The sequence below is a fragment of the Notechis scutatus genome, chromosome 1, assembly GCF_049901735.1.
Source record: "Notechis scutatus isolate UNSWTSFEM ecotype Mainland chromosome 1, rNotScu1.2, whole genome shotgun sequence".
NCBI lineage: Eukaryota > Metazoa > Chordata > Lepidosauria > Squamata > Elapidae > Notechis > Notechis scutatus.
In genome coordinates, this window is record NC_142009.1 from 248,799,570 (window position 1) to 248,821,594 (window position 22,025).

The 22,025-nt window shown below is 37.8% G+C and overlaps 1 protein-coding gene across 3 annotated transcripts in view; it reads right to left on the bottom strand.

The window, feature by feature from the left end:
• The window catches only part of SYT9 (synaptotagmin 9), a 116,257-nt gene that overhangs the window by 25,714 nt on the left and 68,518 nt on the right, over positions 1-22,025 (bottom strand). For all 3 annotated transcript variants that reach the window (XM_026664813.2, XM_026664814.2, XM_087951027.1), the window contains exons 2-3: positions 20,050-20,395; positions 11,835-12,381 (exon numbers count right to left, since the gene is read on the bottom strand). In XM_026664813.2, coding sequence (XP_026520598.2) covers positions 11,835-12,381; positions 20,050-20,395 — 893 coding nt within the window. The remainder of the gene's footprint in view (positions 1-11,834; positions 12,382-20,049; positions 20,396-22,025) is intronic.

Genomic DNA, 22,025 nt, shown 5'->3' on the forward strand with positions numbered 1-22,025 from the left:
TCAATCAATCTAGCCAGTAAAACTCTAAGAGGCAAACAAATTTTAAAAAATCTGATCCATGAAACCAAGAGGGAGAAAAAGACTAGGCCCAATGAGGCCCAATAAACATCTCACTTCCCACAAATCATATACGCTCTTACCAGAGCTTCAAAAACTCAACACTTTGGCCTTAATGCTTATTAGAAGACCCAGATCTTCATGGCTTTCTAAAAAGCTAGTAGAGTCAGGTGTTTTTGTATCTTTGGGGAGAGGGTAGAGACTACAGTATTCCAGATAAGTTGTTGGTTTGAGCTCCGAGCTAGGTAATTTTGTTGCAAACGTTTTGTCCCCATTCTAGGAGACATCTTCAGTGCTAGTCTGGGAGAGCACTGGTCTTTAAATATCTTTCTGAGTGCTGGTCTGTTTTCAGGTTGTGTGATTGGCTGGATGTAGTTGCTGAATCATAGTCCTTGGTTTTAAGTACCATCTGTGTGGTGTAAATTAATGCTGGTGTTGTTGTTCCAATGTCTTTTGATGATGTCATGGTGTGGTTTCGGGTTGATTTGATTGGCTGTGTGCGATGTGGTCCCATTTCTTGTGATCTGTTGAGTTATAACTTTGTTTGCAGTATGGCTGTTCGTTGGTTTTTAAATGCTGCCCTCAGGATTATGGTTGATGTTGTTCTTTCATTCTAAGTGGTTGGTAGATTGGTTGATGTCAATGTGTCTGTTTATTGATTTATTGGTGGAAAACCAGGCTTTCTCTCCTTGACTTTGCCTGGGTTACAACTGTGGTCCTGGTTAGATCGAATTTGTGTCCTTTTGAGTCTTTGTGGATGGACATAGAGACAGAGAGTCATGTCTCTTGATGGCCAGGAAGTGTTCGTGCAATATTTGCAAGCAAATTGCCTAGCTCAGCGCTCAAACCAACAACATAACTACCAACCTGAGCTACTAATATTCAAAGACAAATGCAAACTGTTCCATACAGCAGGTGCTGTGAGTGAAGGAAGGGTCTGTCACACTACATGAAAGTCTTGTAATAGTCTTGTAGGTTATCTATATTATGGGTATGCTCTCTCTCTCTCACCCACATATACACAATGATTAGATTGCCAGTCTCTGCAGCAATGGCTGCAAGAAAACAACCAAGCTCAGAGAGCACCAAGGACTCACAGAATGTTTGTGTGTATGTGATGGGTTGGAATAAGAACTTAGGTTGAATCAATTTGTGCATTTGTTGTTATTATGGGATGATTGTTACATGTTTCTTTTAAGTTCATCAATTCTTTCTTTGTCCTTCTCAAGAAGCATCCTTAAGGATAGAATTTTTATTATTGTGATAGTCTGTACCCGTTATGAGTAATGGGTTACAGAGGTCATTCCTTGCAGGAAGGTAGAACTCAAGGATATATGCTGCCACACCTCCTAATCAGGGGTGGGATTCCACTGGTATAACAACTGGTTTGGTGATTCTGCGCTCTGTGTGCACACTACACGTTTTAAAAAGCTGTAATACTTACCTTCTACTGCACTCCCTGTGAAAAAAACAGCTGAGGTGCAGCAAACTGCTCTGCTGCGCGAATCAGCTGTGCTCTAAAAAAAACCAAAATAAAGCACAGGAAAGAGCAGGGGTGGGCGGTCGGGCCCACATGCTCATCACAGTGAACCGGTTCACTGCCAGCTGATCTTCAGAACAAGGGGTTCACCCAAACCAGTCCAAACCGGTAGAATCCCACCCTTGCTCCTCATGTCTTCCTCCTGTAAATTCAGCTTGTTGGAATAACGATTAGGTCATAGCTTAATTTAAATATCAAAACTGCTGTGTTGCATTTCTAAGAAGGGGTCTATAAGATTTTCACACCATGAGAGAGATCCTTGTTCCTATGGGTTTTTCCTTATCAGTTGCAAAGTGATTCCATTTTTATTTGAAAGCTTCTGCTACTGTGTGCACTTACTCAAATTGGCTCTGATCAACTTACCATATAAGATCTAAGTAACCTCATGTCTCTTGCTCTAGGTATGTCTGAGTGACAAAGACTATACCAAGTACAGCTTGACTCTAAAGAGTATGGCAGAAGAATTCATATTTGAAATACCTGGGCTCAATGAAACACATTTTAATAATTTTACTTTCTTACATTATGTAAAAGTGTACATTCTGCCAGTTCACATTACCTTTCAAACTAGAAGAGAAATAATTGCAACGAGCAGGCTACCACAGGCCTTATTTTGGCACTCAAATCACAAGCTACCATAGCAGTCTTCTGGAATGGAGTGTTTAACACCTCTCCTTCTCATTGTACAATAGCAATCACTTAAGGATCAATAAACTGTCCGAGATGATGATGATAATGATGATGAGTTTACCATACAGAGATCATTTCACTCTACCAACATTTATCACAAATATTTACAAAGGTTACAGAAACTATAAAACAAATCTTGCTGCTGGCTTTGTTCGAAGGTGGAATGTATGTCCCATGAGTAGTTCGTATCACTTTCAGATTTGAAAAAGCCACACTTCCTTACAATTATTTAATTCTAGGTTAACAGCAACTCATAACATATTTTAAAAGTTGTCGATTTCTAAAAATTAAAAGAAACCAACTCTCTCGAAAAGGTGCTTAGAAATGAAAATGATCGCACAATATAAAACAGGTTTTTTTTTAAAAAAATTGTTCACAGTGAACCAACAGAGGCGTTACAAAAAATGATTCTTCCATGTCAAGTGTGAAGAACAATTATTTCTTCCTTTTCAGTGGTGATGTTGCTTATTTACATCACTTGGTATGCAACACTTTTTAGTTGCACATTATAACAAATCCAAGACCTTGTTTAACCTTCCAGATGTATTTCATTAAACAAAGCTAGACAGAAGCAGATTTTTCCTTCTCTCTACTCTCATAGATGTTGTGGAAGGAGAGCCATGGTAATCTATGGTGGTAAAAAATAAATAAATTCTCCCTACACTTGTAAAACATTTTCTACTTATTTTCAGATTGCAATGCAATTTCCCCTACATTGTACTCTCCAAATACAGTAAATATCAGCAGCCATAATCCCAAGCTAGCATGCTTAAAACCATATGAACTGGAAATTTTAGACAAAGACATTTCAATGTATCAAGTTGGAGAATTATATCCAACATATACAAAAGTGAAATAATACTGTTTAAACTAATAATAAAAATAAATAGTTTTTTCAATTGATTCCTGCAGACTGAAATATTGAAGTTGCTCACCACCTCTTGCTTATATTTTATTGTCTAGAATTAGTTATTATTCCATTTTTATTGTCTAGTATTCTAGTATTTCCTGGTAAAGTTACATCTAACTTGGATTAGTGCCTGATCCTAGACATGATCAACTAGATGCTGCCTTTTGCTGAGACTAACATTTACATATTTTACTGACATATATAACTTGCTTATTATCACTTGCATATTGATAATGAGAAAACAACTATCCTGGAATGAACAGCTAGTGAAAGACACAATGTCTATCATATCCTCTGCTTCTGATATATAATTTCTATTGCTGTCCTTAATGCTCTAAACTTTAAGGACTCTTCATATAATTGTGCAGCTTCAGAGATACTATATATTATCAACAAATTAATTTATGCACAGTAAATTACTTCTGTATTCTTTTGGAGTCACACATAAATACTTATTTTATGGAAAGGAGTGATTATTGTTAATTAAATTTGTAAAGCGTTTTAGCATTTAGTGTGATTTCTGATTTCAATTTCTTGATGATTCAAGCTATGCAGAACTATAACTAGTCCCTAACTTGTCCATGAATTCATAATATTGAATTTCAGGGTCCTTTTAGATCAAGGTAGGTAATCTGCTGCTCTGAAGCCCTGTCCTATGCCTATATTTGGTCACAGCTGGTATAAATTGTCGATTTTTTTTGTCATTTTGAGAATGGTAAACACAAAACTATAGTGCAACCTCAAAAATAAATTTAATATAATGTATAAAATAAAGGAAACCTCCAGCCAGTTTTTTTTTTAAATCTTGGTTCAGAAGATTTTGCATCATCAGTCCATCCAGCTGGCCTTGATGCACACATCATCAAAATCTCTCTAATCTGACACATGACACTTCTTATAGTTCATTCAGTATCAACTACTCAGGGATGGTCAAAAAACTCCCTGTATATTCATTGTTTGCCATTCAGCCTGCTGGAATAAGCCAATATCTGTTTTCGGTTTAAAGCAATAGCTAAATCTGCACAAGGCTTTATCAAAGGCATTTTCTGAAGCCCCCTTCCCCCCGCCAAATAAACAGTTTTCAGAAACTGAATACCAAGAATTGGAATGGATTTTCTTTCTTTTAAAGTAGAATGAGACAGAAAATGGGATTTATTCTTATGATCAGGAAAAAATGATAGATTCTTGTTTGAGATATATATGTATAATTCTTTGCAATCAGCAACAACATGACTGTATCATCTTGAATTACATCCATTTTAGAAATGATATAATAAATTGCAGCACCAGAACTAAAAGCACATTACACTGCTCAGAAAGCAGCGTAAGTATACTAGATCAAATAGCTATTAATACCTGTGAAATCTCCTTGTTTTTGTTCCTGCTGCTATTGCTGTTTGTACCTATGCTAGGTAGACTGATTTAAACCCAGCAAACTCAAAACTAGCAGGCAAAGGAATAGATTTTCATTATGAATTTAAGTGAATTTAAATATCACCCCAGTATGTTTTTAAGAATATTTCTTACATTAATGTGTATTTTAATTTGTGTGGTTGTGCTCAATTAGCTTATTTTTTTTCCATTCAAAGGCAATAGAGAAGGGAAGGAAATAGCTCTGAAATGATGACCTAACATGTCATGGGTGATCTAGCTTTTTGTATTCCTTCCGCTACTTAAGAGTGGGGGGCACCCTTTGGCCTACACGATTATAGCTTCCTGACTGCCCATGGGCATTGCTTGAAAGCTGCCATCCATGAAAAAGAACTGAATTCAGTGTCAGGACCATCCTTCCCTTGCAACATTTGCAAGAGATACAAATTGTGCACTAGCCATCACTCCCTGCTGCTGCTTCCCCACAATGTATTTGTCATGCAGCTTTAATACACTGTTCCAACACCCACTCACACTTCCCCAATCTCACTCCACCCCACAGTAGAGAGAGTGTTTGTCCATAGGTATAGGAAACAAGGTGAGAGGGAAATATGGCTGGAGTTGTTTTCCTTAGCTTGGCTATTAAAACAGTAAGGAAGTGCCAGTCATTGCCTGGCAACCAGGAGTAGCCAATTTTTATTTAGGCCTACATTTCTACTGGCTTGGGGGTCACCTGGTCTTGCTTTATGCACCTAGTTAAATGTGCTGTACATTTTTTAAAACATGGATTAATTCATCAATGTTTATTCAAATCAGTACGGTAGAGGTATTATGTGAATAACAGTAGTATGTACCCAACAAATTCCATTATCATGATATTGCACTATACCTTTGGTTTATTTATTAGAGTTGTACGCCAATTCTGTTTAAAATTCTCGGTACACTGTATGTATAGTTTCTATGAAACCTGCTAGGAGACATACAGAGCTCAAAGTAATTCACCTGATTGAGAAAAGTACACCACCTGTCTATACTACCAATTCGGAATATATTTTTATATTGCTTTTGGAAGGCTCTATTTATTCTTTTCCCTATGGAATTTGCAAGAATCCAGACCTGCAATAATCTATATTTGCAAAAATCTGGATTTGAGATTTTTTTCCTTCCAGTGGAGTTTGTATAATTTTTCAATCTACGATTGCTTCTTGGGTTTGACTGCACATGGTTTAAGTGCAGGTGACACAGAATCACCATTGAAAAATGGTGAGCTCCACAGACAAAACAATTCCTAAATATATTTACTCAGAAATAAGTGCAGTGATTTCAGGACTAAGAATGTTTAAAACTGATGAATAAATTAAAAACATTGGAACAGCTATTAACATTTACAACTGTACATCAAAATGTATCCATGTTATTTCTGTTCTGCACGGTAAATCAGTTCTATTTTTCTTATCACTCAGCTCAGGCAAAAGATTCATGAAATGGCAGAAATCCAAGTATTTGACACAATGCTTACCACACAAGGGTCTGACATGAAATTTACCACGTGTGAGAACTATCTTTGACTGTCCCCCCTACATAAAGGAAGACAGTAGGTAAATATGAAGAAGTCTTAAATCACACTGTTAATTATGAATGTTTAAATCAATAGAAAGTTATAAAATATTAATTTGCAAATAAAATGCATGGGTTTCTTATTTAGAAAACATCACTTTCTCTCAGTTTTGCTTCCTCTTGAGTACCATTTGACAGCTTTTCAAGATTTTGTTATTGTATCATATAAGAAAAGAGTTCTAGCAGTCCTTGTACTGTCTGCTTCCTGATCTCAGGGATGGGATTCTACAGGTTCGTACCTATTCACTAGAACTGGTTGTTAACATTCTAAGCACTTCGGAGAACCAGTTGTTAGAAGAAATTACTGGCCTAATCCTGTAAGGAAGGCAGGAAGGAAACATTCTGGTGTTGCTTACAGAACCTGCCTCTCCGTTAACCCTTATTACATGCTTGGCAGAACTAGACTTCCTGTCTCAGGAACTTCTCTGGAATTTTTTTTCCTTTCTTTGCTGGTACTTTGCTTGTGTGGAGTGACCATTCAAAGTTACAATGGTACTGAAAAAAGTGACTTATGACCATTTTTCACACTTAGGACTGTTGCAGCATCCCCACAGTCATGAGAGGTCAGGCGAGGAGATGCGTGCCTCAATGTGAGTGAAATTGAGTTGGTCACGCCCAGCCAATAACATGAACACCAAGTCATGTCCACCCAGTCACATGTACACCAAGCCTGCCCACCAACTAAGCCACGTCCACATAACTGGTTGTTAAAAAATTTGAATCCCACCCCTGCCTGACCTGACCTTTACCTTAGCATGATTTATTTGATCATGCCCATGCTTTTGTTATTAGTAGCATGCCTTTCCAAGTGCTCACAGATACCTTGCCCAGTGTAGACATCAAACTGACAGGCTTAAAGTTTCCCAGATCCCTCCCTCCTTCCTTTTCCAGTATGATTCTCAAAGTCCTCTTCCCTCCCTCCTTCCTTTTCTAGTATGATTCTCAAAGTCCTCTTCCTATTGTTTCCCCTCCTTTTTTGTCTGAAATCAACTTCTTGAGAGCATTGCAATATCTTTCTGAATATAGCAATATCACACATATCACACTGAAAGAAAGGAAGAAAGCTTCAGAAATAACTTATATTTCCTGAACCACCTATATTCATCCCTTAGACATAGGCTAGGTCAGGAAACAATCCTCACAAATGTGACACAGACTGTATAGAAACATACTATAATAATAGAATCTTGAAAGCCTGATTTGAGTTCTCTCCTCCATATCTCTTATAAAGAATTAGAAAGGAATCAATCCGAGGTTCTTTCTCATATTTGAATTATTGCTTGAACTTAACATATAATTTTGTTTTTGTAACCATCACTCCTTCTGCCTAGCTTTCCCAAGATCATCTTTGTGGCTCCCTACAATAAATGGCAAATAAATGTGTGGTTTTCCTTTCTTAACAATTGAAAAGGGACCAAACTAGCAGATATTAATATCAATTGTGGAACGCATGTGTAAAAGGGCTTACAGAGCTTCAAAAAAGTTAAGAGAAATACACTTTGGCTCCTTAGGTTATAAACTCAAGATGGATTCTAGAAAGTTTGGGGAAACGAATGCTGAAGTTTCATGAATTCAGAAACAAAGTCTGCAGAAATCTATGAATGTCTAAATAATTATCATCATTTGTAAAATAGCATCTATTGTCAGGAAATCCAAGATAATAAGCATAGAACTTTATAGGGATTTGCACTGACTTTTATTTATTTTATTACTTATATTTGTATGGCTCAAAAACCTGCAATACAACAAAAAGCAAAATAATTTAAAAAATATTTTCAGAAGAGCAAAATTGTGAGTCTGCCTCCTCTGTTCCAACTCTGAGATTTTATACAAAGTGTCATGATATCAAGGAGGAGTATTGGATTCAACGGCCATCAAGTCCGAGTGAACCTTGCAAACTAAATGGTTATAAAGTGAATTATATTAGAATTAGAATTCTTTATTGGCCAAGTGTGATTGGACACACAAGGAATTTGTCTTGGTGCAAATGCTCTCTGTATACATAAAAGAAAAGATACATTTGTCAATATCTTCCCATATACAACAGTTTTTTGAAAATATTTTAAAAGAGTGTAATGGGATGAATACTGCATCGCTTTCAATGAAATTTGGAAAACTTTGTTCCTATATACAGTTCCTATATACAGTTAATGTAAACCTATTATTTTAGGAAAGGAACACAGCTATACTATGGGAATATAAGCATAAGCGCACGAACATTCCTACCGTCCCTGTCCTAATGTTCCCTTTTATTCTTATCCATTTCATGTATTAATAATCATGTTTATACTCATATCTGTTATCTAATACATGCTCGACAAATAAATAAATAAAATAAAAAATAAATAAGATGAGTACAATATTCTTCATAATTGTACTCTTACTGTAGCCATGGCAAATGTTAATACTGCTGAAATATTGAGTCAGATTAAATTATCTTCAAAATTATCAGGAATAAGTTGGGCTCTTCTCTGATCTCTGATTTAGGCCCCATGAGTGATCAGGTGATCTCCACAGACTTCTAATATTTAGAAGGGGAGTTCAGAAATACAGGTAGTCCTCAACTTTACAACAGTTCATTTAGCGACTGTTTGAACTTAGAATAGCACAGGAAAGAGTGATTTATGACTGTTTTTCATACTTACAACCATTGCACCATCCCTCTGGTGACGTGATCAAAGTCCACCCAGTCAACCACTGGAGTGATCTATGGAGTGCCAAGCTGCTTTTGAAAAGTTAAAATGACTTTTTGCAGCTGAATTAGTGCTAAAGAACTCGGACATGGACGCCCCTTTCATAATCCAAGCTGATGCGAGTGATATAGCAGTGGGGGCAGTGTTACTATAAGCAAATAAGGCAGGAACTCTGCAACTGTGTGCATACACCTCCTGTAAACTAACCAAGATGGAAAGAAGATGGGCCATTTGGGAAAAGGAAGCTTTTGCTGTCCGTTGGGCTCTATTAACCTGGAGGCATTTTCTTGAGGGGGCAAAACATCCTTTTGAGATGTGGACAGATCATAAAAACTTAAAGGCTCTAAAAACGCCTCAAAAAATTGTTGCCTAAGCAAGTATGCTGGGCACAGTACTTCAAACAGTTTAATTTCTCATTGAAGTGCATTCCAGGGGGAGGGGGGGAGAACTTTAGGGCGGATGCACTGTCTAGCTTACCTCAATATAATAGTGTCCACCCGGAAATGATCTGCCCCATTGTCCTGACTAAACAATTAGCAGCTCCAATGGTTACTAGAGCCCAGAGAAAGGGAGATGTTGATCTGTCAAAAGATTTGTCTGCACAGTTAAAAGCTTTAAAACTAGATGATTGGTTCCTGACCCACTCAAATGACTGTACGGTTAGAGATGGATTAGCACGGGTGGAGGCCAAATTGCACGTGCCAGCAAAGTTGAGAATCTCCATTTTAAAACAAGCTCACGATTCAAAAGCTGCTGGACATTTTGGGTTTGTAAAAACCCTACATTTGGTTAAACGGCAATTTGGGTGGCCTACTTTAAAAAAGGACATTGAAGCTTACATGGCTAGTTGTCCTATTTGTGCTTCAGCCAAATGGCCACTTGTTAAACTGGCTGGCTTATTACAAAATGTAGCAAGGCTGACTGCTCCATGGAAAGAAATTTCTATGGACTTTATAGTGGAATTACCTGAAAGTGGGGGACATACAATTATTTGGGTGGTAATGGACTTGTTTTCCAAACAAGTACATTTCATACCTTGTGCAAAAATCCCATCGGCAAAAAACTTGACTAAAATGTTTATTTTACATGTTTATAGGTTGCATGGTATTCCTGAACGAATAATTTCAGATAGAGGTGTCCAATTCACATCGAACTTTTGGAAAGCATTCCTGAAGTTATTAGGCTCTGCCCAAGACTTAAGCTCAGCCCATCACCCACAAACCAATGAGGCTTGTGAGAGAACTAACTCAGTATTGGAGCAATATCTTAGATGCTTCATAAATTATCAACAAGATGATTGGTCGGACCTCTTACTGTTTGTAGAGGTAGCATATAACAACTCAGTTCACAATAGTACTGGTTTTACCCCATTTAAAGTAGCTTCGGGGCAAGACTTTGTACTCATACCCGAACTTCCACAGGAGAAACCCAATGTTCCATCATTAAGTGAGTGGATAACCCAACTCCAGCTTACCTGGCTGGTTAGCCATAAAGCATTGGACGCTCATAAAGCACATAAGAAACAAGCTGATAAAAAGAGAGCTCCACAAATACAATATCAAGTAGGGGACAAAGTTTTCTTGTCCACTAGATATTTACAAAGTACATAAAAGTCTAAAAAATGGGGACCTAAAAATGTTGGACCTTTCCCAATTGAACAAATAGTGAATCCTGTGACAGTCCAATTGCAATTATCTAAGACCCTTAGGCAGATTCACCCTGTTTTTCATGTTAGTTTATTAAAACCTGAACATACATATGACTTGAGACCTGCTCAGGTCAATCCTCCGGTACCTCTGTTGATTGAGGGTGAACAACATTTTGAGGGTAAAGAAATTTTGGACTCAAGAAAACAAAGAGGTCGACTCCAATATTTGGTTGTTTGGAAGCATTTCCCCCCTTCTCAGTCAGAATGGGTAAATGAACGAGATGTTCATGAACGAGATCTTTCGTTCATTTCGAGCGAAACATCCTGACAAACCTTAAGTTTTGTATTGTTTATGAAATGTATATTATTATATTATCTTGCATTTTTTCTTCTCTTTTAGGGCTAATGCCTCTTTTGCAGGAAGGCCGAATGTCAGCCGTCAAGATTCCTTTCCTTTCCTTTGCATCTTTCGGCTGCCATAGTAATGGGGGGAGGGGAAAGTATTGGTCTTTGTGGGTGTGGGGAATGTGCTGGATGTGTTGAAGAATGAACTGTATAACTTGGGGAAAAAACTTTATTGCTTATGCTTATTTGCTTGCTTACTGTGCAACTGTGAGACTTTATCAAAATTGGCCACGGTCAACAGCCAGATGTCTGCATCACCACCTGAAGATGACCCACATGACATTATACACATCTTCGATTGGATGGACAGTTTGAACTATTGTGGGTGGGAACATTGCCATCACTTTGTAGCACGTAAATCCTCAGATTTAGAATTCCTTTGATGCTACCACTTGATTTCCAGTAAAAGTTCTTTTCTCTATATTAATGGAGTCTAAGAGTGTCTTTCTTGGATTTTGAATGGAGTACCACTTGACAAGATGTTTGGCAATTGACTCATATTTATGATAGTTGCAGTGTCCTGTGGTCACATGATCACCTTTTGTGACCTTCTGATAAACAAAGTCAATGGAAAGTCAGATTCACTTAACAACTGTATTACTAAGTTAACAACTACAGTGATTCACTTAAGAACTGTGGCAAGAAAGGTCACAAAATGGGACAAATTTCACTTAACCACTGTCTCGCTTAGCAACAGAAATGTTCTGCTAAATTGTGGTCATACATTGAGGATTACCTGTAAGGGACAAATATATTTGTAATAAGAAAGTAATTCCTGTATGAACGATACACTTATTACTGAGGTTTGCACTAGGTTGATGTATCCTGGATTGTTTTCCATTTGGTTTGCAAAAGAGATGTAATAAAATAGTGAATTTCAGAATAAAAAAAGGATATACTTACATTTGTGACATATTCAATATCCTTCCAAATATTACATTCCCTAGGAAAGTCAGATAACTCTAAAAAATTATCCACTATCACTTGGCCAATCAAGTCATGCCTGGAGAAGCGGTCAAAGTCATAGACAGAAAAATGAAGTTTTCTTGAACTCAAATCTTTGTAAGGAACAGGAAATAAAAAAACTTCATCAAATACTGGGTTAAGAGTTTTTCTATGTACTTTAGTCTGATGTTTTGTTTTCCTATCTGGAAGTAAGTAGATCTTGACATAAGGGTCTGAAGTTCCAGAAAAATCCTTTGCTGGCAGGCTGACAGCTTTGTGAATCTTCACTATAAGTTGTTCTAAGTCACAATCATATTTTACAATGAAATTGATTTTCCCACAAGACTTGCTATTATTTCTCCGACCATCATCGGTGTCTACTGATCTTTGCTTATATAGCTCTGGCTTGATGCGTCCGATGCCCGTCAGCTGTTCCTGCTTCTGGATCTGTTGGATGTTGAAGTCAGGATTTGAGAGATTGAGCTGTCTTCGTATTGAATTGTGCCTTAAATTAAAGCAAAATATATTGATTGGTTGATTGATTGCATTTATTTCTTGCTCTGTAATTAAAAAAAACAACTATTATAAAGAGAGAAGAACAGAACGGAACAGAACGCTTTATTGGCCAAGTGTGATTATTGGCCAACAGTAGAATACTTTATTGGGGGAGAGGGAGAATGGGAGTGGGAGTGAGGAGAGAGGGAGGGAGGGGAGAGAGAAAGAGAGAGAGAGAGAGATTCCCTCTCACTCACAGAAACTATAACAATTGTTTTGGAAGGTTATTGAATTGGTGCATTTCAATAATTTGCAAACAGTCCAGATGGCCCCTGTTTTGACTACCATAGTAACTAATATTTTGAGTTTCCTAAGGGAATTCCTATTTCCCCTTTAGCTTTTAAAAAAGACTGCTAGGCTTTGGGGTAGCTTTTGGAGCCTGGCCACTTCTATCAATCGGGCTATTACAGAAACATTTTGGTGTGTTGATTTCTCCAGCTACAAATCATCCAATCAGATTAACCTCAGTTACTTTTTAATTTTCCTGCTCTTTGTATGATCAGGCATCATTTTTTTTTTAATTTAAAAAAAATGTTATGCTAAATGTAGAAATCTCCCCCCAAAAAGCTATACTGTGCACAAATCATATAATATTTCATTACACCTAATGTATATAACATGTAAAAAGGAGACATGCCAATTAATGTCCTGACATTTAGGATATCTGAATACAAATCTTAAAGATATCACAATATTCAGAGATTCAATAGGTATGGAATTTGAGAAGGAATCATAAGCCTTGCTGATAACAGAAATAATATTTCCTGTTCTGCTGGCTTGGAACTAACACTTGATTATTCTTATATTTGGGATTGCTTGCAAGATTGCAATATTTGAGATGAGGGTCTCTATTTCTAAGCAGAATTAGAATCAGTTTGGAGAACATTTTCCCCATGATTCACACATGGGCTAAATATATGTAAAACAACCAGTTGGATCAATGGCACAGATTATTTGGGTGGCTTAAATCAGTGAGGTACAGATAGTCCTCAATTTATGACCACAATGGAGCCCAAAATTTTTGTTACTAGGTGAAATATTTAAGGGAGTTTTGCCCCGTTTTACAACATTTCCTGCCACAGTTGTTAAGTGAATCACTGCAGTTGTTAAGTTAGTAACAGGGTTATCAAGATAATCTGGCTTCCCCTTGACTTTGCGTGTCAGAAGGTCACAAAAAGGTCACAAAAGGTCAGAAGGTCACATGACCCCGAGACACTGCAACCGTCATAAATACATGTCAGTTGCCAAGCGCCTGGATTTTGATTGCATGATCCATGGGGATGCTGCAATGGTCATAAGTGTGACAAATTGTCATAAGTTACTTTTTTTTCAGTGCCACTGTAACTTTGAACGGTCAGTAAATGAATTGTTGTAAGTGGAGAACTAACTGTAGAGAGTGGGAAGGGGCATTCCTCACTGGCGTAGGCACTGGTGGTGGGTATGGAGTCCAGTTGCTACTGCCATGTTGGCGGAGGTTCATGTTGGCCGAGGAGCAACAATGGAGGGGGAAAATAGTGCCTTCATGTCAGTTTTGGCTTGTGGCGATGGCCTCCTGCATCTTTCTTGACTGCATTTTTCAGAAGTGGTTTGCCAGTTCCTCCTTCTACGGCTGAGAGGACTGGCCCAATTCCACCCAGTTGACTTTGTGGCTGATGGAAGAATAGAATTCACAGTCTCCTAATCTGATGCTTAAACCCAGGGTTGTCAAACTCCTGGCCCATGGGCCAGATGCATCACACCCTGGCCATATCCACGCTCAGATTAGCGAAGGGGGGGGGGAAAGTCCTGATACGTCACATGACGATGCTGTGACAACATGAGTTTGACAGCCCTGCTTTAACCACTACACCAAATTGGCTATAGACACTGAAGGGCAATTTCAAAATGAGTTGCTTCAATGATCAAATATGCCACTGCCTCCTACCTTTACTCTACTCTCAGTAACGTAAGAAATTACAGCACAAATGTATCTTACAAAAAGGGAAAATAATAATTAAAAAAATATGTTGGGAACGTTCCTGATGGTTCCAGTTTATACTTGCACTGTTATTGGCAGTGGGGTGAATCCTTGTACATTTGAATGACTGCCAAACTGAAGAGTAAAAAATTATGCAAAAGAACATTTGCAGGTAAACTCATCTACAAATTGCACTTGGAATGTCTGATGTTCGGAAGAGAATCCAGCAGGAACCATATTAATTCATTGACCAACCTTCTAGAACACAGAGTATCTTGTAATTATGGCCCTACTTTCTAAGATAATTTTCAGAATATCCCCCAAACTTCTATTAAAGAATCTCAGGGTAAGACATCATAAATTATTTTTTTTTAAATGCTGAAAAATAGCAAAGAAATGTTCTTTTGTTCAGTTTTTCCTGTACCAGTCATCTTTCCAGCAGGCGGAGGAGAGACAATCCAGTTGTAAAATTTGCTAGAAGTCAAAAGCAACAAGATAAACAAAAGAAAGCAGTCATAAATAAATCATACCTGCCAAGATTTCAGAAAAAGAAACAGGGATATGAGTACTTCAGCGTCTCATAATGCGCACAAAACTGATTTTGTTTTCTAGTGGGTATTATCGTGCTGCATCCTCATTTACAGGTTGTTAAACAATAAAATCACACACAGACATACAAACATCACCAGAAAGGTTCACTGCAACATCCTTTCCTCCTCCCCTAGCTGATACAATGCCACCTGTAAAAATACTTTTTCCTCCTTTTTTGAATGTTAGGATACATTGCTATTTGCACAGTAAAATCCTAAACATGATTATTAAAATGATACTCCAATTGAGCTTAGTGAGATTTATTTTGAGAAATAAATGCAGTAGGACTGCAGCCTTCTTATGTAAAATGGAGTAACACAGACTAATGGGATTTTCAACTTTGGGGAAGCTTCTGAAAAATATATATGTTTCTTTGCCCCACCTCAATCCTTCAAGTTCCTGCCTTAAAGTATCAAAACATAATATCATCAGAAAACGACATTTATAACTTTTTCCTTATTTGACCTGCCTCAGAATGTTGTCCAAAATAGCCAATAGTTCACAGCCAAATCTCTCTACACTACGCATAACCCTTTTTCAAGTATAATAAACTCCTGAATACTAGGACGCAAAACTCCTCACCCAGCACTAAAAATATACTGGAGGTAATGAGTTAAGGTTAAGTTAGTATTTTTACTATCATCAAACCATCTTTGCACTTAACTGACTGCAAAAAGATCATGCTTCTTCTTTGATAAATGGGCATCAAATTAGCAAACCCAGAAATAAGGCCCTAGACCACGAAAAAGAAAAAAAAAAGAAAGAAAAAAGAAAGAAAAGGATTCTGGAATCATAGTTGGAAAAAATTAGCAGATTCAGGAAATTGATGAATACTAGTAACTATCGTAATTTGCAGGATTTCATTGCTACAAGGTATGGTCTAAGCACCAAATTAACTGGGTGAGATAAATGTATGACAGATTATGTCACAACGGATTATCATCCACCATTATGGTATCAATGGTGGTACTTTGGAGAGTTTATAAGAATACTTCATTTTGCAGAGGCAGCTGGTGCACCTTTTATTAATGTAAATGGAGGCAAACAGCTTTTCTGTTGTGTATCTATCAGGCCATGCAAAGCATTTGAAAGGAGCACTTTGTCAGGATATGCCTGTTTTAAAGTTGCCACACTTCACACAGGTAGTCTTCTACTTATGACCATAATGGAGACTGCCCATTATAGACATAAATCAAGATAATCCTGATGCTGGTCATCATGTGAATGATTCAATTTCATCACCTTTTTTTGTGGCAGTCGTCAAATGAGGCAGTCTTTAAATTGGCCATGCGACCACAGAATGTTGCTAACAGCCATACCTATGGGCTAGCTGCCAAGCACCCAAAATACGTGACTGCAGGGGAGCAGTCATCCCTGGACTATTGAACTTCATTGTACGTACCTTTTAGAGCAGTGGCCCCCAACCTTTTCGGCACAAGGACTGATTCCATGGACAGTTTTTTCTATGGGCCGGAGAAGGCGTGGTTTCGCATGCTGCCTGCATCCTGTAGATGAGGCTTCGCTTGTTTGTGTGGCCCGGTTTCTGGCATGCCACAGCCCATGTCGGTTCATGGACCGGGAATTAGGGACCCCTGTTTTAGAAGGTCCACCATAACTTTGAATGGTCACTAAGTGACCGGACATAAGCCAAGGACTATCTGTATAGTATATTAGTGTGAACAATGCACCCCTCCTTGAAGGTTAAACAGCTCCCTGAATCCTCTGCAATTCACTGTAAGCACTTCAAAAGCCTGTGGGTACATGGATAGTTGCTTCCCTGGGGGTCTCAGGTACATGTCCACGCAGTTGAAGCAGCCATCCAAGCCATTACAATCCTATCAGAGGATGTTGTGGCCATAATGCTTCAAGAAAATGGGCTTGCACGTAAATGTAATGTAAATGTGCTTTACGAAGCACTCCTTTTGAACGCTGGGCATAATCCTATTTGCCATGTCTCATTAGCTTTGGGATTGGTCATTTTCAGCAATATAACAATCCAGACACAAGTTTTATATAGCCTGGATAATGTTTCTCTTGGTTCTGCCCACTGCCATTAATGCTCCCACCTTTTTGTGATGATCCCCTTGATATTCAGTCAGTCCCCCTTGGTGACTTCACATGCTTCCCACTCAATCAAAGCTGTGGCTAAAACCTAACACTTCCCATTTCTTACTCTCAGAAGTGTTTTATTAACCTGTTCTATTTTTGCTGACATCTTTGCAGAGATGCATCAGGACTCACCGCAGCAGAGATAAGTGCAAATGAGCATACTTTGCAAGATTAAATTGGGACGGCTTTCACATACTACAGTTGGCAATTTTATCTGGTTTAGAAAATGGCTCTTGCTATACATGGCCTGTAAATGGAAGATTGTTCCTGCAACACACACACACACACACATTTTGTTTTGTTGATCAAGTTTGCTTCCAGGGTCCCTAAATTCTTGCAGCAAGGTGACTTTTCATGTGTGAGCATCAATCAATGCTGCATTCCTTTCCTACACATTACAAACTAAAAGAAGAACATTTTAAGTGTATTCATTCATTTATTCCATTTTTTTTAACAATAACCCTGCTTTATTACTTTATAATAAGTATAACAACATTCCTGTCTTCATGAACAACCAAGTGAGGTGGATCTTTAAGACTCTTTAGTATTGCATTTATGACTATTTCCGATGGAACTCTTCCTCCCATCAATGGAGGCTTTCCATGCTAATGAATAAAACCAAAATACTGAAATTGGTAGAAAGCCTCTACAAAATTTATATGATTTTACTGAGACCCACCCAGGATTGTCTGAAAGATGGGCAGCTATATGTTTTAAATGAATGAATGAATGAATGAATGAATGAATGAATGAATGAATGAATGAAGAGCAGAAAAAGGCTCCCATTCTGACTCAACAGGTCCTAAATATACTTGCCTGGGTGTAGGACTCATTGAATTCTATATGATTAACTACCAATTAAGGCTTGAGTATGTTCCCTTATGCTTGGATACTAGTGTTAAGGCTTCTATTAACCCATTTTTTGTTGTGAACAATGTATAAAATAATTTATTGTGTTTCTACACCACTTCATGTGCAGTGACATTGAACCAAGATAAACAGATCTGTCTCTTGCTCTGTGGTATTATGCACAGTTCTATGTCTGCTGATGTTTTTGCCCACCTGCCCACCCAGGCTCTTACCTGACCTTTATTTCCTGATTTTTTTCAACTTCAGCTGCCGTGCGAGGCACAGCTGCAGTTTAAAAAGCAGGAAAAAAGGGCTTTTTCAAAGACTGCTTCTCTGCATGCAGCGTGCTGATGATGATTTACAGGCGCGGGCTGGCAGCATGCAGGGAAGCACATAGTAAATCACCGAAGCTCGTAAATCACCGAACTGGTAGTTAACTCTGTCGGATCCCGCCCCTGGCTGTATCGTGCCGTATCATGATGTTTTTCACCTTTGTGGAGCTGGGGTGGGTGTGGCCTGCGTGGGCCGTATCTGGTCCATGGGCTGCCAGTTTGACAGAACTGGTTTACATGAATGTATGCAGCTTCAACTAATTTTATAAAAGGAATGATATAGTTCATAAGCTATTTAATTTGCTCTGCCCATTTTGGGGCAGATGATACAGTCCCATAAACATGAGCCCTGGTGGCGCAGTGATTAAAGTGCAGTATTACAGGCAAACTCTACCCACAGCCTGAAGTTTGATCTGGTGGTGCTCAAGGTAGACTCAGGCTTCCATCCTTCTGAGGTCGGTAAAATGAGGACCCAGATTGTTGAGGGCAATATTCAAATAATGCTTACATTGTAAACTTCCCAGAGAGCACTGTAAAATACTATGAGCCTAAAATGCTATTGTTATGCTACACATCTGGTCACATTGCACATACTTTTGGGGAAAAAATGATTGCAGATTGATTTTGGTGACAGTTTTAAATCCTCTCTGAAAAATTAGAAGATTTTTGCTAGAATTAGAAGTGTTTTTCTAACCTTCTTTCTACCCTTTCATTTCTATGGATCTAATTTTCAATTCAAATTCTTTGTTAAAAAAAAAGATGGTTGTGTCTAAAGGCAGCTATAGTGCATAAAGAGAGAGAAAGAAGGAGACCCTGCACTAGAAGCTTATTTTATTTTTTTTCTAACCAGCGATTCAATAAAAAGTTAATTCTTCCCAAAAGTGAAATATTGCAGATAATATTTGTCTGACAAATCATTATTCAGAAGTCCCCAGTTAGAATACCCTGTGATTTCCCATGAATGGGATGTTTAAAATGACAAAGAATCTTAACACAAATAGACTAGGCATGTGCAGGATGAGTCAAGCAGAGTCAAGTGGATGACAAGAACACTGTGGTAAAGGTAACCACTCTTTTCTCCATGGACTGCAACATATCAATCCTGCTTTGGTCAAAAATGAAAGCAGCAAATTCATGTGGATGCTACTGACCCTATAGAAGAGATTCAGGAGTCAAAGTTGTTGATAATACTTTTAAGTTTTAATCTAGATATAAAACAGACCAAACAATTTATGGGCAAGTTTCATTAGATCTTTTCATGCCCAGTGCCTAATTCTGTATGGAAAAAAAACACATTTGTTTTTGGTTTTCCAACTTTGTCTTTGACTAATTCGGTAAAAACTACATATTTTTCTTCCTCAGTCTTTCTTTCTCTGTCTTTTATAACTGTCTTTCTATTGCTAGGTTACTTTTTTTGTTTGTTTTATTTTTAGGAATAGGATCTTGCTCAAGCCCGGGGAAAAGCATCTAGTTTGTTTATCACCTCCATACTTAATTTCTCTTTGCTCAGATTTCTATTTTTTTTAAAATTTCATCTCCAATTATAGACTCAGCTCCTAAAGTTGATAAAGCAAGGCATTTTCTAACCTGCACCTTAAGAGCATCCTTAGAATCTCTGCTTTGATGCTTCCCATCAAATAAAAGAAATGTAAGACAATAGGGAAGGAAATGCCACCCTACCCACATATATTTCTCCTTGGCATTAAGGATATAGAAAGATAAGAATTGACCTTTTCAGTCTTCTACTTCATTATCCTGACACAGATATCAGTGTACTGACCGAGCAGAAGGTGTTGGCTCTGTGATTTGTCGATGCATCCGAACATTGTGCATGCAGTTCTCCTTGGTCCCTGCCTTAGCGTCCAATGGAATGTCTGGAGAAGTGTGGCTAATTTTCATGGAAGCGTCAGGGTAGGTAGTTGGCTGTCCCAGGAATTCCTCACTATAGTCTTGGTCATTGGTCTCTGTGTCTGTGTAGTTCAAGGATTCCTGCTTGTCTTTGTTGCCTAGTAGGCCACGCTCTCGCCATGGAACCCAACAAAGCTTCCAGGACACAAACAGAGATACCCCAAACAAAGCAAGTCCACATGCGGTGACCACCAAGGACAGCAAACTTACTGTGATATCTGGAAAGAAGATAAAGTAATACATGTTAATGTTCAAAGAAGAGATGTTCTCCTAAAGCCTACCGTAGATCAGGACTAAGCTTTTTCGTGCATAGCAAGCCCAAGGAAAACGTTACTTCCAAGCCTTTTTTCTTCTAAATGCCTCATTAAAAGTTTTTTTCTTCATTATAGATTTCTGCTGAAGTATATTTAACTAATGCTATCTTGCCTCCTAAGTACAGGAAGGATCTCAAATGGATCAATCCAAAAGCCTACAGAGTTCAACATTCAGTGATTGCATTCAACTAACACCTCGCTGCAACAATCAAAGATAGGATTTATACAATAAAAATAATTGTATATTTATTTATTTGAATTCATTAGCTGCCCAGCTCCAATGGACATTTGATGTCTAAATTATTTACATGTAAATTATGTAAAATCACTGATGTGATCGTTGCCAGCAGAATCGGAGAAAATTGAATTGATTGCAGTAGCAATGAAAAAAATATTGGCTTACAGCCATACAGAAGTCTTTATGAGCCCAAACATCCTCATACAAAATTTTCAAATGTTCACATCCCTTTTCATGCAAATTTTCATACCGGGATCTATCTAATACCCTCTTTGTATTCCACCCAAATCAGGAAACTATAGCTAACAAAATTAGCATATTAAAAGTGGCTTCACCTTGGTTTAATATCCTGACCTGTTCTGAAATCAGTACTCAGAGTTGCAAGGTTTTTGGTAAAATGGGACACTCTAATTAAAGACATTCAGCTCTGTTTATTCTTGCAGAAAGAAAGACAGTACGTAAGAGGAAAGAATTGTTCATATCTCAGTATGTTCAACTGTCGGGAGATTTTGCTGTTCAGCTTATTTGCAGCACAGAAGATTGATTTAGAAAAAGGTGATTAGTTATGAAACAAATGGATTTTTGTTTGGTTTCCTCTGTGCATATGCAAGAACATTAAACAACATCGCTTATTTGATGTCTAAATACAGAATTTTGCAGAAACAGGAACCGACAAGCTACTTCTTTTAATCAGACCAGTGTTTGTCTTTGAGGTTATGAAAAATTGTCCACATTAATCAAATTAGGAAAGTGCTAACATTGTTAACAGGAAAAAAATACTTTGAATAGAAACATTCAGGCCAGGAAAAATGTCAAGCAACAAAACTTCAACACAACCATGTGCAAAGATACTTTTGTCAGTCATTTAAAACAGGGGTTGCCAATCTTTTGGACCTCAGGGACCACCAAACTCATAATTTTAGATCCCAGGGACCACTAACTGGTTCTGTGGGTGTGGCCTAATTTGTGGATGTGGCTTGGTGGTCATGTGACTGGCTGGGCATGGCTTGTATGTAAATATTATAATTATATAAATATTGAATTTTTTTTTTAAAAAAGAGCAACTTTTACCCAAAATCAGGCTAAGCAGGCAGATTGAGTTGCTCACAGAATCACAGATTCATTCAGAGATCTATCTATCTACCATTGGCTAGCTCAGTCTGTCGCATAAAATTTGCTTGCAAGCAAACTCATAAAATTTGCTAACAAGCAAACTCACAAAATTAACTCACAACACACCATGCATGTAAATATTGAATTTTTTATTTTAAAAAAGAGCAACTTTTACCCAAAATC